Below are 15,083 nucleotides of genomic sequence, written 5' to 3'. Positions count from 1 at the left end.
TTCGCGGCCTTGTCTAGTTTGACATTTTTGAACCATGATGGTGTCATGTCCGAGTCATCGACAGGGAAAGACACAGAACGAACGCTTTGTCATTTGCCGTATTGGATTTGCTTTGTTTAAATACCATGACGTCATCAAGCAGTCATTGTCATCACATTTCTTGCGGCTATAGTGCTTCTCATCAACTTCAGTGCTTCAGTGCTTCTCGTAAACTTCCGTATAGTGCTTCTCATCAACTTCAGCCGCTTCCGGTGGCACTTGTGACCGTCCCCATCTGTATAGCAGTTCTCTGCAACCTTTCTTTTTCTTCTTGCGCAGTTCTTGACCCGACAAAGTACATAGACTTCTTTGGACTCAGGAAACACGACGACTTGCACGGAAAGCTGGTGAGTATAGTCATCATCAAAGAATCACCATCACCTGTTTCTGTATCAGCTGTATGAATATTCGAATACTAAATGTCGCTTCTGATCTCAACAATCTACCTTCTGAATTTCATGTAATTCTCAGTAGATTGCGCGTCCCTCGACGTCATGCGCATTTTAGGTTATATTTGTGGAAAAACACAGATGCAGGGGTGGTGGCGTTGTAAAGCATTTATAAACAGGAGAGGTGTCGATTCCTTACGACCCTAACATACTAGGTGGAGTCCTCAGCCTGGAACGCCATTGCTCGAAGCCGCCAGTCTGGCTCTCTTGACTAGGGCCTTTTCAGCCTGAATGTCTCAACAACCCAGGAGGGCCGCCTCCCAGCCCTATCGGGTAAGGTTGAGGGGGAGGGGGGGTGAGAGCTGAATTTTGCTGGCAGGCCCGAACCAAGTGATAGGTGTAAGCAGGGTTGCCAGGTCGAAAAGGCAAAAAATAGCCAGAAAATTGGAAAAACTAGCCAACATGTAGCCAACTGAGCTAAGGGCACTAAAAGTAGCCAAAAGTAGCCACGCTTGTGAAAAAACCCCTTCCACATTTTTATTTAAATGACTAAATGGAAAAGCCTTTCGGCGAAAATGCAAATATGGGCCGCATGAACAATTCGCAATCATAATTGCGGAGATCCGAGAATAAATTGTTGACTTTAGCAAACATTTCATGCATGACGACGCTGTGTTCGTGCTGTTGAAAAAAAAAATGACATGCTCTGCACGCGTCTTGCATGACATTTCTTGAATTTAGAAGAAGTTGCGACAATAAAAACGAGTTTACGGCATGATGGGTGGGCTCAAAATCTCATTTACTGCATTAAAGCATAAAATGAAGCCACTTTCGTAAAAATTTCTTCCGTGATGATGAATCCAGAGTCGCAGTCCGTACTAAGCCTAAGAAATGATGCGAGCAGTTCGTTGGATATCCTAGATGTTTGTTGGGCGAGTAGGTGCGACATTCTAAAGAGCGCACTAAAAAAAAAAACCGGGACACAAGAGGCAGAGGTGCCAACATAAGCGCGCACTGTTGTTAGTGAGCGCTTTTGTTGGCGCCTTTGCCTTTTGTGCCCTGGTTTTACAGCGAAAGCTGTTATGAGATCATTTCACCGGCCGTTTTTGGCGCCGTAGTTGTCCGCCGCCACCGCCGCCGGTGTCCATAACCAGTATCGCTCAAAATAAGAAAAAAAGCTAAATAAGAAAAATAATTCCAGGATGGAACGAGGTTCGAACCTGGGCCCTCTGCGTGGGAGCCCAGTATTCAACCTCTGAGCCATGCCGGTGCTTGACACTGCTTTGCAAAAAGGTCCTATACGGGCTTCATGTCGGGAAGGAACCACATTAGCATATGCAATATAGCGTGGTAGAAGAGTAAAATAAGCATCAAGCGTCGCACAAGCGAATTCTGTAACCAGGCGTCACACAATGCGAATTGCGCAACGAGTAGGTTGAATGCTTCCAACCCATTACAAAGGACTCTGCCATAATTCTTCATCGTCATCAGGCACGGCATCAACAAAGTGCGCATAATGCCTTACATGGGTTTAGCAGGTACCAACGCTCTCCGTAGAATGACGAAAAATGGCACAGTGCCTGCTGCCCTACTTCTAAAAAATTACAATGATTTATAGCCTAGTGGGTTCCTCGCAAGTGCACTTGTATTGGTTGCCAAGGAAGCCCATAAGCGCATGATCCACTTACTCGGGGTCTCAGTAAAATTACAATGATTTATAGCGTAGTGGGTTCCTCGCAAGTGCACGTGTATTGGTTGTCAAGGAAGACCATAAGCGCATGATCCATTTCCTCCGGGTCTCAGTAAAGTTCTTCTTACCTCCCCCCCCCCGTCTCTCTCCCACGTCAACGTATGTTATACAGCATGACGGGAGAGGGAAATAGCGACCGGGCGTCACCCAATGCAAATTACATATCTGGTGGGCCGTTTAAAGATTCCAACCCATTACAAAGGGCTGAGCCATAATTCTTCATTGTCATCATTCGTCGCGTCAACAAAGTGCACATAATGCCTTACAGACGTGTAGCTGGTGCCTCGCTTCTCCGCAGAAGCAAGTTCACAAAAATTGTGATTTATGACGTAGTGGGTACCTTTCTAGTGTACTTGTGTTGTAGCCCCAAGAGAGCTTAACGGGCTCTAGAAACGCCGCTCTTCCAGCTTTCGCTGTGACTGTGCTGCGGTTTCAGCGCAGGCCTGGCCTTTTTTCAGTGCTCACTTGAAATGCCGCATATCCGATTTCTAATGCCGATGAGCACAGAGGCGGAGCGCTTTCGATTCCTGCTTACTTGCAATTGTGCTTTAAAGCCGCGTTCATCAGTGGGTGATCTGCAAAATGAGGCCCCATGCAACAGCTCCCGCTAAGCCCTGATCAAGCATTCAAAAGCATTTTCTTTGTGTGCACGGGAGGCCTGCTTGACTGTCAAGTTATAAACGTGTAGTTTTTGATATTTATGTTATGATCGACCATTGACCCTTACACCTGCTTAGGCCACTGCGCCATCCTGTTCAATAAAGCTCATTATCTGCGTAATCAAGGTGAAAATTCCATTTTCGAAGCTGGAAGCACGCTTTGACTGCCATGTTTTGGCATCATATACTCGAACACCAGTGGCTGCCACATCACCAGATATCGATAATTTTGCTCAAATCGAGGGGACAAGAAAGTAGCCAAAAAGGAGCCAAGTAGCCAAGCAAGTCGAATTTTTCTGCCGCTGCCGGCCTAAAAATGTTCCCAAATTGGCGCAAAATGGCCAAACCTGGCAACCCTGGGTTTCAGCCGCCTCACCGCAGTGTTGACAGCAGCCAGTCATCGTGGGATCAAAATGTTTCGTTACTATAGAATAGAATAGATGTTTATTTCATAAGCAATAGAGATCATAAGGAGGGAGAGGAGCTTTCTCAAGCTGCTTTTAGGCAGCTTGAGAAAGCTCTCACCCAGTGTATCTTGGACTTCGGGTCAGCATTTGGCCACAGACATACTGTTAATACAATACATCAATAGAATATATAAAAGTCATATATACAAATGATTAAAATAACAAGTTTGCACACTATTATCATCGAGAAAAGTAGTACAAATTATAAACGAAAACAATACAGTGAATAAATAATACATGATCCTGCATGCATCCTTATACAGCAGACAAATTGTGAAACTTTTGAGTTTATTTCAGAATAAAAGTAAGAAAGAAAAGTCACGAAAAAGAGGATAAAAAATAGAATAAAGCATACAGTTAATGTTATATGCAATTTTGTTTAAGCTGGTCGAATGTGAAGTACTCTATATGTATGTCCTGTTCATAAAAATGATTGAACTTTCTGGGAATGAGACAACACAGTCAACTTCACCATAGCTCGCTCTGCTGAGACGCACATCCCAATATTCAAGATGCCTAGTGTTATAGCTACGCGCGTTTACTTTTAGTTTAACCATGGTGCGTAGACTATGAGTGTCTTTCTTAATTTTATTCCGCAGTGCCAAACTTAGTTTAAAATTATAGAGGTTGTCTAAGCTAATTAAGCCGTACTTTTAAGTAACGGTTCAGCTGAATGATGGGGAGCAGTGTTAGCAATTACCCTTATTATTTTCTTTTGGATTCTTTTAAGTTTCAATATGTTTGTAGAAATGGTGGTTCCCCAAGCAATAAAGCAGTATTCGATGTAGGACATAAATAGATAGTTTTAAATCAAAAGTCTGTTCTTTATTGGCAATGAGTCGCGATGACGATAGAGAAGTCCTAATACACGAGCCGCTTTGCTAGCTACATGCTCAGTATGCGAGTCCCATGACATATGTTGATTAAATACTACACCAAGAGTTTTAAAATTAACAACTTCAATGGGGCTTCCGTTTAGCAGGAGTAAATTGCACGGTAGAAAATTCTTGGATTTTGCCAGAAATAAAACAGCTCACGTTTTGGAAACATTTATAACTAGACCATTACACTACGCCGATTCTGCCAGCTTAAGCAAAACCTGATTAGCACGCTGGTATAAGCGGTCACTCTCATCATCGGCCAAAAAAAGCGTCGTGTCATCGGCATAGATAATATATTTAACATTGGAGTCCACATTAACTATATCATTAATGTATACATTGAAAAGGTATGGTCCTAAAATGCTACCTTGCGGCACTCCAGAGGAAGTGCTTTTTAATGAAGATACTGTGTTGTCGATAGAGACACACTGATTACGGTGACTAAAATAAGATAGGAAAATTTTTCGAGCTTCACCACGAATGCCACAGAATTCTAATTTCTGGATAAGAATATCTCTATTAGGAGAATTGAATGCTTTCGCAATATTTGTAAGTATACCAAGTACATACTTCTTGTCTTTAATGTTCTGCAGTATAAGTTCTTTTTAATTAAGGAGTGCTAGTTGCGTGGAATAGTTTTTACGAAAGCCAAATTGAGATTCTGTGATTATGTTGTCTTTATCGGTAAATGACACTAACCGAGAATAGAGAGCTTTTTGGAGTATTTTGGAGAATACGGGCAATATTGAAATTGGTCTATAATTCGCGTAAAGACGCAAACTGTAGCCTTTTGATGTGTAACAGGGAATATACCGTTCGAAATGCTAAGGTTAAATACATGAGCTAGAGGTTTAGGAATTAAATCTGCAATGAATTTAACAGGACGCACTTGAATTCCAAAGATATAACATCAACTACTATTTCTTAACTGCTTGATCAGAAGGCAAACCTCAACTTCTTAGATGGGGTTTAAATACACCGAATCAACATGGCCACCTTTCAAGTATCTTAAAGGATTACCTGGAGCTGCAGAAAAAGATAAATTTGAAAGATATTCACTGAACACTTTGGCTAGTTCGGTACCTCGAACTACTTCGCCATTTACATTAATTTCATGTGTGGTAATATTATTGCTTCTCTCGAGTACTGAGTTAAGCTTTCTCCATGTTGCACCAGCGTCCTTCGACACCTCTGAAAACATATTGTTAAAGTAGGTATCTCTAGCGCGCTGAATTTCTTTATTTAAATGGTTACGGTAATTTTTTAATTCTTTAAGTAAAGCGGGGTCACGAATTAGAATTAATGAGTTATGCATGGAATTTTTGTTTTAATTTTAGCGTGTAACTCGCGAGTGATCGAAGGCTTTCGTATCTCTCGAGGACGTGTGTAGTATCTATATGGAAAGTGTGTGTCGCATAAATTTTTGAATTTACGAGGAAAGTTATCACAAGCCTCAGAGCATCGTTAGAAGTAAGAACCTCAGTCCAGCAAGTAGTCATGCAGCAATTCGCGAAAACGCTCGAAGTTCTGAGAAGACATATTTTGCACTACAGATCGGGGTTTTGGGACTTTGTGGGCATGCGGCAATACCATGTATATTGGTAGATGATCACTAAGGTCACTTGCAATAACACCGAGCAGAGCAGACTACGCCATTGTCAAGGAAAAACGCAGAGAAATAGACACAACGCCTGTTCACTAGACCGGCTGTTCTATTCTGCTCTGTGCCGCGTAAGCCCGTGACCCATAACCCAGTTCGGCTTCAATCATCCCTCTCTCTCTCTCTCTCTCTCTCTCTCTCTCTATATATATATATATATATATATTATATATATATATATATATATATATATATATATATATATATACAGGGTGTCCCAGCTATCTTTAGCCAAGGGTTAAAAAATACAATATTAGAGGCAGGCCAGTGAAATCAGTCGCAAATTGCTGACAGCCACTTTGCGCACTACAGACAATTTTTTGTTTTGTAATTAACTAATTTGGTAATCAGGACAATTTAACTAAATTGCTAAATATTGACTTTAGGCAAGAAATGCTGCTTGCAAAGTTCGAGAGCGTCTTCAGAAACCCCAATTGCTTTATTTCCGATGAAGAAAGTCTCACGTATACCATTTTTTTTCCAAGCTGCAAAGAAAGCCCGCGAAATACAAAAAGAACCACGTGACTAGAGCCCGCGCGCGCCGCGAGAATGCTGCCCTCAGCCGTGGCTTAAGCGAACGAAATCAGCTGCGGCCGCGACTCGCCGCCTCCGTTGCAGCGGTAGGCCGATAAGTTAAAGGTGGTTTCTTGGCCCGCGCTCGCTACAACTTGCACCGTCACGCGCGCCAACTGGCTGGCAACGGGCCAAGAAACCACCGCCCACTTATCAGCCTACCGCTGCAACGGAGCCAGCGAGTCGCGGCCGCAGCTGATTTCGTTCGCTCAAGCCACGGCTGAGGGCAGCATTCTCGCGGCGCGCGCGAGCTCTAGTCACGTGGTTCTTTTTGTATTTCGCGGGCTTTCTTTGCAAGTTGGAAAAAATGGTATACGTGAGACTTTCTTCATCGGAAATAATGCAATTGGGGTTTCTGAAGACGCTCTCGAACTTTGCAAGCAGCATTTCTTGCCTAAAGTCAATATTTAGCAATTTAGTTAAATTGTCCTGATTACCAAATTAGTTAATTACAAAACAAAACATTGTCTGTAGTGCGCAAAGTGGCTGTCAGCAATTTGCGACTGATTTCACTCGCCTGCCTCTAATATTGTATTTTTTAACCCTTGGCTAAAGATAGCTGGGACACCCGGTATATATGTATATAGGAAGGTAATTGAGACACGACGTACAGAGCACAGTTTTATTTCGACGTTTCGGCCGTGGAACCGGCCTTCGTCTAGGAAATCCTAGACGATGGCCGGTCCCACGGCCGAAACGTCGAAATAAAACTCCTCCGTACGTCGTGTCTAAAATACCTTGCTACAGTACCAGGGCCTCCGTGATACTTCCCATAACCCTAATATATATATATATATATATATATATATATATATATATATATATATATATATATATATATATATACACTAGATGCCCGTGCATATATCTGAAAAGATGAACGTGCACTACAATTTCGCACGACCAAGAGTTTTATATAAAATTTAGAGTGAAAGTTGAAGGGCGCCCTTGGTTACTTGCCCGCCGTGCCTGGTTAGTGCTTATGGTGCTCGACTGCTGACCCGAAGGTCGCGGTATCGAATCCCTGCAGCAGCCGCCGCATTTTCTATGGAGGCGAAAATGCTTGAGGCCCATGTACTTACTTAGGCGCACGTTAAAGAACCCCAGGTGGTCGAAATTTTCGGAGCCCTCCACTACGGCGTCCCTCATAATAATATTGTGGTCTTGGCACGTTAAACTCCAGCAATTATTATTGGGTACTTTATTGGTTGTTTGTGGTTGATGTCTCTTGCATGCTCGCCTCGCAGACCCAGGAGCTTGTGTACGTGCACAGCAAGCTGATGATCGTAGACGACGAGGTGACCATCATCGGCTCGGCGAACATCAACGACCGCAGCCTTCTGGGAAGGCGCGACAGTGAGCTGGCCGTGGTGGTACACGACACGGACCGCGAGAAGAGCATCATGGACGGCCGCACCTACTCGGCGGGACGGTTCGCCGGAGCCCTGCGGCGCACCCTGTTCCGCGAGCACCTGGGCCTCCTGGAAGGCGACGGCAGCTCCAACGGCATCGACATCAGGGACCCTGTGGCGTCCTCCTTCTACGACGGCGTCTGGAGGACCACGGCTCGCCGCAACGCGCAGATCTTCGAGAAGGTGACGATACGTTTTTATTGCAGTGAGTGGTTCTCCTTTTGGGTGTAACTGTGGCTTTTTTTTTTCTTGGTAGTGCTCTGTTCTCTGTCAAGCAATGTACTGAATGTCTTAGGGTGCTACCACATTAGTTATTTGAACTTCGTATTGCGATCGCTGTACATAACTGTCACCTTTATCAACACATATAATAATAGTTACCTATTTCCGCCAATACAGTACAATGTTGACAGAGGGAGTGAAAAAAGGGCGACTGATCGCTTGAATAAGTCCTCAACGCCCTATTTACATCAGGCAGAGTTGGTGGCGGCGACCGAACACATGGCAAAATGATCACAACAACTGGCCCAAGTTACACACGTTACGCACACATGCACTACTTACCGATACCGAGAATACCGATTGCTACCTGGATACCGATAGCCACCAATCTCTGCGTTCGATTCGGCTAGTTGGTATGTGATGACTGCTGACACGACAGGGCATCACTTAACGAAAAACACCTGTGCATGCCCTCTTCGTTTAACGCAGGTATTCCGCTGTATTCCATCGGACAGCGTGCGTACATTCGTGGGGCTGCGGGAGTTCACTGCCATCCCTGGTCTCGCCGAGACTGACCCTGAACAGGCCCGCAACGAACTGCGTGAGGTCAAAGGGCACCTGGTTGACATGCCCATGGATTTTCTTGCTGAAGAGAGCCTCACGCCGGCATCCGGTACCAAGGAGGCCCTCATGCCTGTTGCTCTCTGGACCTGAAAGAGGCATTTCGAGGTTCTGAGCATCGGACACTTGTGCACAGCAAGTTTCAATGTCCGTACATTGAAAAAGCTTTCCTTGTCTTCCCACTGCGTGAGGCACGATTATTCGGCGTCAGGAGTTTACTGATATGCGTAAGCGCTTGTTAGACAAGCTGCGTAACCTTCTGGCGCTTCGCGCGGTATGTATTTGCTTACCGTGTGTTGTTATTGGATTCAGTGGTGCCGGCTAATTGCACTGTTCGTCTAGCTGTGGCTGTGAATCGGTGGGCACTGAGACGCAAGGCCACACGTGAATGCGCAAAAAGAATCTTATGCCTTCACAGCAAGCAGGTCTCGAAGGTCGGGGACATAACTTTGAACTAAATGTGCTTCTAAAGTGCTTACGTTCACTTTGCTTTGGCGTATTGGTGCTGCGATTGATTCAAAGGGCAGGAAGGAACTCTATTTCGCCAACCGTTTGCTGTCTTCCTGCTTTCTCATGGTGTGGGGAGGGGGTATCAAGACATAAAATTCTAATTTTGATACACTTGTGCTGGGCTTCCCATGTGGAGAGAATTGAGGCTTGCTCAATTTCGAGTATATCTGCATTTCAAGCTCAACTATGTTCAACAACAATGAAGAAATACTTTCTAAAGAACATCTATCTATGCACACTCTTGTTACCTATTTCAGGTGTATTGAGTGAGACGTTACGAACAAGACATTTTAACTGGCATCTTGATTTCGCGTTCTGATGCCGTTTTCACAGTGCAGTTGCTGTGAGAATACAATCCAAAGATGTCTAGGCGTTATACATAGGCTGCATTGTTCTAGCAACTTTGGCTCTACCATGCGATCATGTTAATATTACCTAGAAGGTGATCACCTGTGTGGGAAAACTTCAGGAACTAGAAATAGCAACATTCTAATGCCTTAATTTAGAAATTTGTTTCAATATTGCTTTTCATCTTCATAAACATATAATACAGTGGCACATCATTGTGCGTGAACTCAGTTTCTATGAAAAGCACCGACAGCTGTAAGCAGTAATAGCAAAACATGTCGGACACATTGGAGCATTTTTTTTTTTGTTACGCGCAGAGTGCACTCTCCGAAAAGCGTGTATGTAAAACAAATTGATCGGATGAGTGAGTGTTTCAGTTCTGCCGATCTGAGTGATAGGAAAGCTCACATCTGTGCAGGTCAGAGGCAGAGGTTCAAGTTAGCTTAGAGGTGGGAAGGAGGGATGACTGGTGGAGCAGTGGTCAGTTGTTAGCACACGTGTTTTCTGGCCTAAAGCCTGCGGCATCAGTTACCCGGCCTTCATTGCGCAGTGGGGAAGTTGTTGTAAGGTTAGCTATCGGAACATTGTACTTTTGCGTGTGGAGTGTTGGAACTGCATAGAAACTGAAAATGTGACAGGCCATCGCTGTTTGAGTATAAATCTATAATAAGTGCTTTAAAGGTGTAAGCTACACTACTGCTTTCATGTATTGCTCGACTGTGCTTGCTATTCCTCAGTTAAATCATATTAAGAGCCTCTGGTAAGAAAGCTGTCAGAAACGAAATACATATGTCGTTTGATCTTTCTGTTGCTACTTATAGAACACCAGGTATAACACTTGTAAAAGCCAGTTTTCAGTGTTCGTTTGCTGAATCGCACGAATGAAGCTTGAAATGAACGTATGTGCAAACTTTCACTCAGTCTACCTGCTTCCATAACTTGAGAAATGCATGACAAAGCCCACAGAAACGTCCTTTATGGTATCTTAAAGTGAGAAATTATGTAAGTGCTGTAGAATGGAATTTTAGGGGTTGTTTCTGCTGCTCTCTTCATTCGTGCTGGATCTGTCATCTTCCATTCACTCTAGTATAGCCACCTTATTGCTGCTGGAGGGTGAATGATCTATCTCATTTCCAAAATCTTCAGGGATGTATGTACGCTATAAATACGCGCGATTTCTCGCCCTTCGCTATGTTTAACGTTTTGTGCGTCATCTTTCTATTACTGCACAGTAACACAATGAGCTTTGTTGATGGAACCAGCAGCATGCCATGACAAATTATCCTGCGAACAGTGCTCTTTCTTTCTTCCCTGAAGGAACCTTCGGGAGAAACTTAGCGATTAAAACATGAGTGAAAAGGAAACAGTTGGCTTACAGATCCCCAGGCAGTTTGCCGAATCTTATTACAAGGCAGAATATCTGAGGCTGTGCTAGACATACTGGGCGGAAATTTTCTACACCACATAACGTTATATGTTGCCCAGGCAGGAAGCTCTATACGAAAACAGTGCGTAGAGACTTTGGTTAGTGGAGCTGACATCCGAGCAGGAGGGATACGACCTCCATCTCAAACCCCGAGTGACATCACGCCTAAGCTCGCTAGCGACAACTTGCAGTACCTGCTTCGCACTCTGCAGTCTCTTGGACATCTCTTGGCGTGCGATGGCCAGAGATCGTCCAAAAGAGATCGTCCAGCGGCCAGAGATCGTCGAAAAATACAAACACACCCTTACCCACAACTATGGTGGTAGCACGCCATTTGGTCTTCCAGGTCCAGGGCCGACTGTCCATGACGCGGAGAGTAGCCATCTCTGTCTCAGGTTACGTGTGATTTCAGAGCCAAAAGAGAAATCCCTAAGCTCCAAATTATTAAGCGAAAACTTAAAGACGAAGTCTTCGGACGCGATTCTCGTCTGTGCTGAAATGCAGGCGCATAGAGGCCTGCTGGACCAGACCCGCAGAGTGGTGGGCACCTGAAGTCCATGGCAGAAACCCACCCTCTACTCCTAAAACCCTCTACTAACAAGTTTTTCGACTATTCGAAGCTTCCACAGCAAACACGGAAACAAGAAAGCAGGGAAGTAAAACGTACATAGGCATGTTGTTGGCTACGTGCTGCTGGTTTCATCCAAGTTATAGCAAACATTTTTTCTCAGCTCCGAAGCTCAGCCGCTTAAGCTTGGGTATCGTTGCTTCTGTATCTTTCTCCGTCACAACCTGTGTGCGCGCTGTTTCTCACTGCGGTAACGCGACATCCATCCGATTAATTTATCACCTCGTTTGTCAGTTTGGGTGTTGAATGGTATTTCTACTTAGGGCACGGACGCGAAGTCATGTTAAGGGCCCTAGTTGTTCAGCTTTCGATTTTCACTGCGTTTCGACACGTATATGACGTGCCCTTCCTCTGGACGGCTGCCGGAAGGGCAGCAAGTGCCTTTGTTGGGATGGAAGCATTGTTGCAGCATTGCAGTAAAGTGCACGAAGAAACTTCATTGCTGAGGTCTGCAGTGGTGAAGAAAACAGGCTGTGCTGTTACTTTGAGGCTTTTCATCATATTCTGCAAGCATGTTTTGAATGTCAGCAAAGAACTTCCGGTGAATTGAGGCCGACTGTTGTCACACCATCTGTACTTTGACATGGTTTTGTGCCTAATTGTTAATAGGGGCTTTGCTATATACTGTTTTGTTTTTGTTAATCTCACTGCTACAATGCTTAGAAATGATAACTATGTGTAATGTGTTACCTAGGCTTACGGAAACTATGCGGCTCCCGGTGAGCCTGTACTCAGGAATCGCAGCAACTGTGGGATTGCTGCCAGCCGTGTGCATTATGTTTCCCGTCTCTCCGCGGTTGGATTGTGCTAACGAGGAAAGCGCTACTGCTTAATGTTTGCGCCAGTGAGACTATAGCTATGTGTGATAGTAAACAGCTAAGCTGATTTCATATTGCACAGCGAACATTTTGCTAGTCACCTTGAGACGCATGCTACTGCAGTGGTGAAATTAGCATAAACGTGCTTTCGGTATACGCACAACAACTTTGCAAGTAAGCCTGTTAATAAAGTTTTTACCGGAGCAGTGATGCAACGTTATAGTTAAAAGTTTTCGTAGCTGTGAGCCTGTGTCCCTTTGTTATTGTGGGGGATTGTGTACTGAATACTTTATTTGGCTGTATGTCTGTGTGCACTTTCTTCTCCTGGGGCCTGAGCTCCTGGGGCTTGACATTGTCAAGAAGTTGGTGCGTGTTTTAAGTGTCCCCACATGACATTTACGGCGGTGTGAAATATGGAATTTTAATCCGAACGTTTCACTGAACATCGTTTCTTTGCGTCTTCAATTCTTCACCCGATTTGCTTATGACTCAGAGGTGTCGAGCCTTTTTATTGACATATAGTGCTGATGTAAAGTCCAGCTAGAAGTGAGCATTTACACCAGAACAATGGGCACGCATAAGGGGTGAGCACAACCATGGTTATCTAGTCTTGAGAGAGATGTCAACTTTTGATATCGGTCTCTTTTTTCTAATAAAACTTCCTCCCTGATTAAGGAAGTTGTCAGCAATGTGTCATGAAAGATTGATGCAGGCATACCCGTTTGGTTATTTGCGTGTTGTTTGAATTGCTTTCTGTAATTCAGTATGCCAATTTTCTAAGCTAAATTGTATTAGCATTTTTCCATGACACAAACATAACTTTTTTTCGTTTTTAATTATTCGCCACAAAAATATGACTATTATTCATATTATCATCATTCCCGGTGTTTCCTTGTCCTTGAGGCATAGTCCTTTTCGGTGCTTTTATCTGGTCATACATTTCTTATGTGCAGCGCCGGATATTATTTTTCTGCACTACTATATGGATGCTCACATCGGCTTATGGATGAGCTGGAGAGTTAGAAAAATTATAGCCTATATCTAGCCGTGGTTTATAAAGCACTGCACTTGTTCTGGTTGTGCTTAGAAACGTCATACATCTTCGGCAAAACTTCGTGCATAAAAGTACATTCATTGGCGTGCCTCAGCGTCATTTTTTGACCTGTACTATATGTTGCATTATTTCTGTATCTGGTATCCATCACGTGATGCTATTAATGTCTGGGTGGGTCGTGACATGTTGTGAAACATTTAAGTAACCTGTGTTGTTCTAAGCAAGGAGATGTCTCTCGCATGTCATATTTGTTCTATTGTGTTGTGTTGTATGCTTTGGAGGTTTATAAACACTACACGTGGTCTACCATCTCACTCTGACTAGAATCTTCTACAACATAAAACACTGCATTCTTAATTGATGAGTCATGATCGCTCTACATTTAACATAAAGTGGAGTAGCATTGCTAAGGGGCTCGTTTAAAATTCCACGTCTCCTGAACTTGTGCCTGCCATGTCTACGTATTGGATGTAGCTGGCATTTAGTCAAACCGTCTGGAATTACCATCCTGGTCTACTATTTTTTATCGTGCTTTCAAGATCATACCAGAACTGCTCCATCTCTATACTTGTATGTTGTCATGTCGCCATCTTTTCTGCCTTTCAGGCTCATGTTGATGAAAACCTCCTCGCATGCCGCTATGAAACTGTTTCTTTTCAACAACTAGATGTATTCCTGACTAACTTTTTGATGTCATCTTTCATAAGTCGGTGTATTCTTATTTGTAATAACGTATGTAAAAAAAAATTAAGGTGTCCACTATGTGTGAATTGTGGGGATCTGTTTGCCTTTTGTGGGCTTTCTTTCCACTATGATATCATCCTTGGTGCAAGCACCATGTCTTGACACTGCCCTCAGACCATGTGCATCGATCGCGCTGCTCTTGCAGGTGCTTTGGTACGTTTCTCCGTGCTTTCACCTGTTTGTCAAAAAGCTGAAATAAAAAAAGTTCGAAATCGAATAGTTAGGCGTCCTGCCAATTTCCTGGTCTTCGTTCCTTGGCGTCAAGCAGCAGCAGCTCCGACTAGAGCACTTCTGAAAGCGAAAGCAGCTGCCGCAGCGGATTATTATAAACAGCAGGTCGAGAGCTCACCGGGGCTGGATTCACAAGGTTTTTTTTTTCCTTTTCTGGAATGGACCCTATAGTAAAGTGCGTTCGATTTAACCAAAACTTGGCTGATTTTCTACGGTACGTCCGTGCTTTATAGGCACGAGATGATTAAGTCGCTTCTTATTTGGACATGTTATGTGCGTTCTCTAATTGTCGGTAGGTGGTTTCGGGAATTTCATGGGGAGACAGTGGCAATGTGGAATTTGGCGAGAATGTCCTCCGGGAGTGCTGTTCTAACCGAGAAATCATAATACATCACTGTCGAACTGAAAGCCACCGATTTCGACTTCGGGGCACACAAGACAAAATAGCGGAGGGGGGGGGGAGCGATTGAGATATCACGAAACCAGGGATAGTCCCCCCTCCCCCCAGCAACACAACAGTATCCCATTCCCTCACGCACCCTGGACATCTACCGCTGAACTCGATCTTACGTGGCATCTCGTAAATTGAATTGAATTCATTTTGCAATTGCGAGGATGACCAGGATGAGAGGGCAGCTTCACAGAGGGCCG

At 44.0% G+C, this 15,083-nt stretch overlaps 1 protein-coding gene across 1 annotated transcript in view; it reads left to right on the top strand.

Moving 5' to 3' along the window:
• LOC119402111 (phospholipase D1) overlaps positions 1 to 14,418 on the top strand; it is a gene marked incomplete at its 5' end in the record, with an annotated part of 32,729 nt that extends 18,311 nt beyond the window's left edge. The window contains 3 exon segments of the mRNA XM_037669222.2: positions 319 to 386; positions 7,666 to 8,013; positions 8,542 to 14,418. Of these exon segments, the coding sequence (XP_037525150.1) occupies positions 319 to 386; positions 7,666 to 8,013; positions 8,542 to 8,766 (641 nt within the window).
• Between the last annotated feature and the right edge of the window lie 665 nt (positions 14,419 to 15,083).

The sequence above is a fragment of the Rhipicephalus sanguineus genome, chromosome 8, assembly GCF_013339695.2.
Source record: "Rhipicephalus sanguineus isolate Rsan-2018 chromosome 8, BIME_Rsan_1.4, whole genome shotgun sequence".
NCBI classification, from domain to species: domain Eukaryota; kingdom Metazoa; phylum Arthropoda; class Arachnida; order Ixodida; family Ixodidae; genus Rhipicephalus; species Rhipicephalus sanguineus.
The sequence above is the reverse complement of the archived record's forward strand: the minus strand, read 5'-3'. Positions and strand labels throughout refer to the sequence as shown.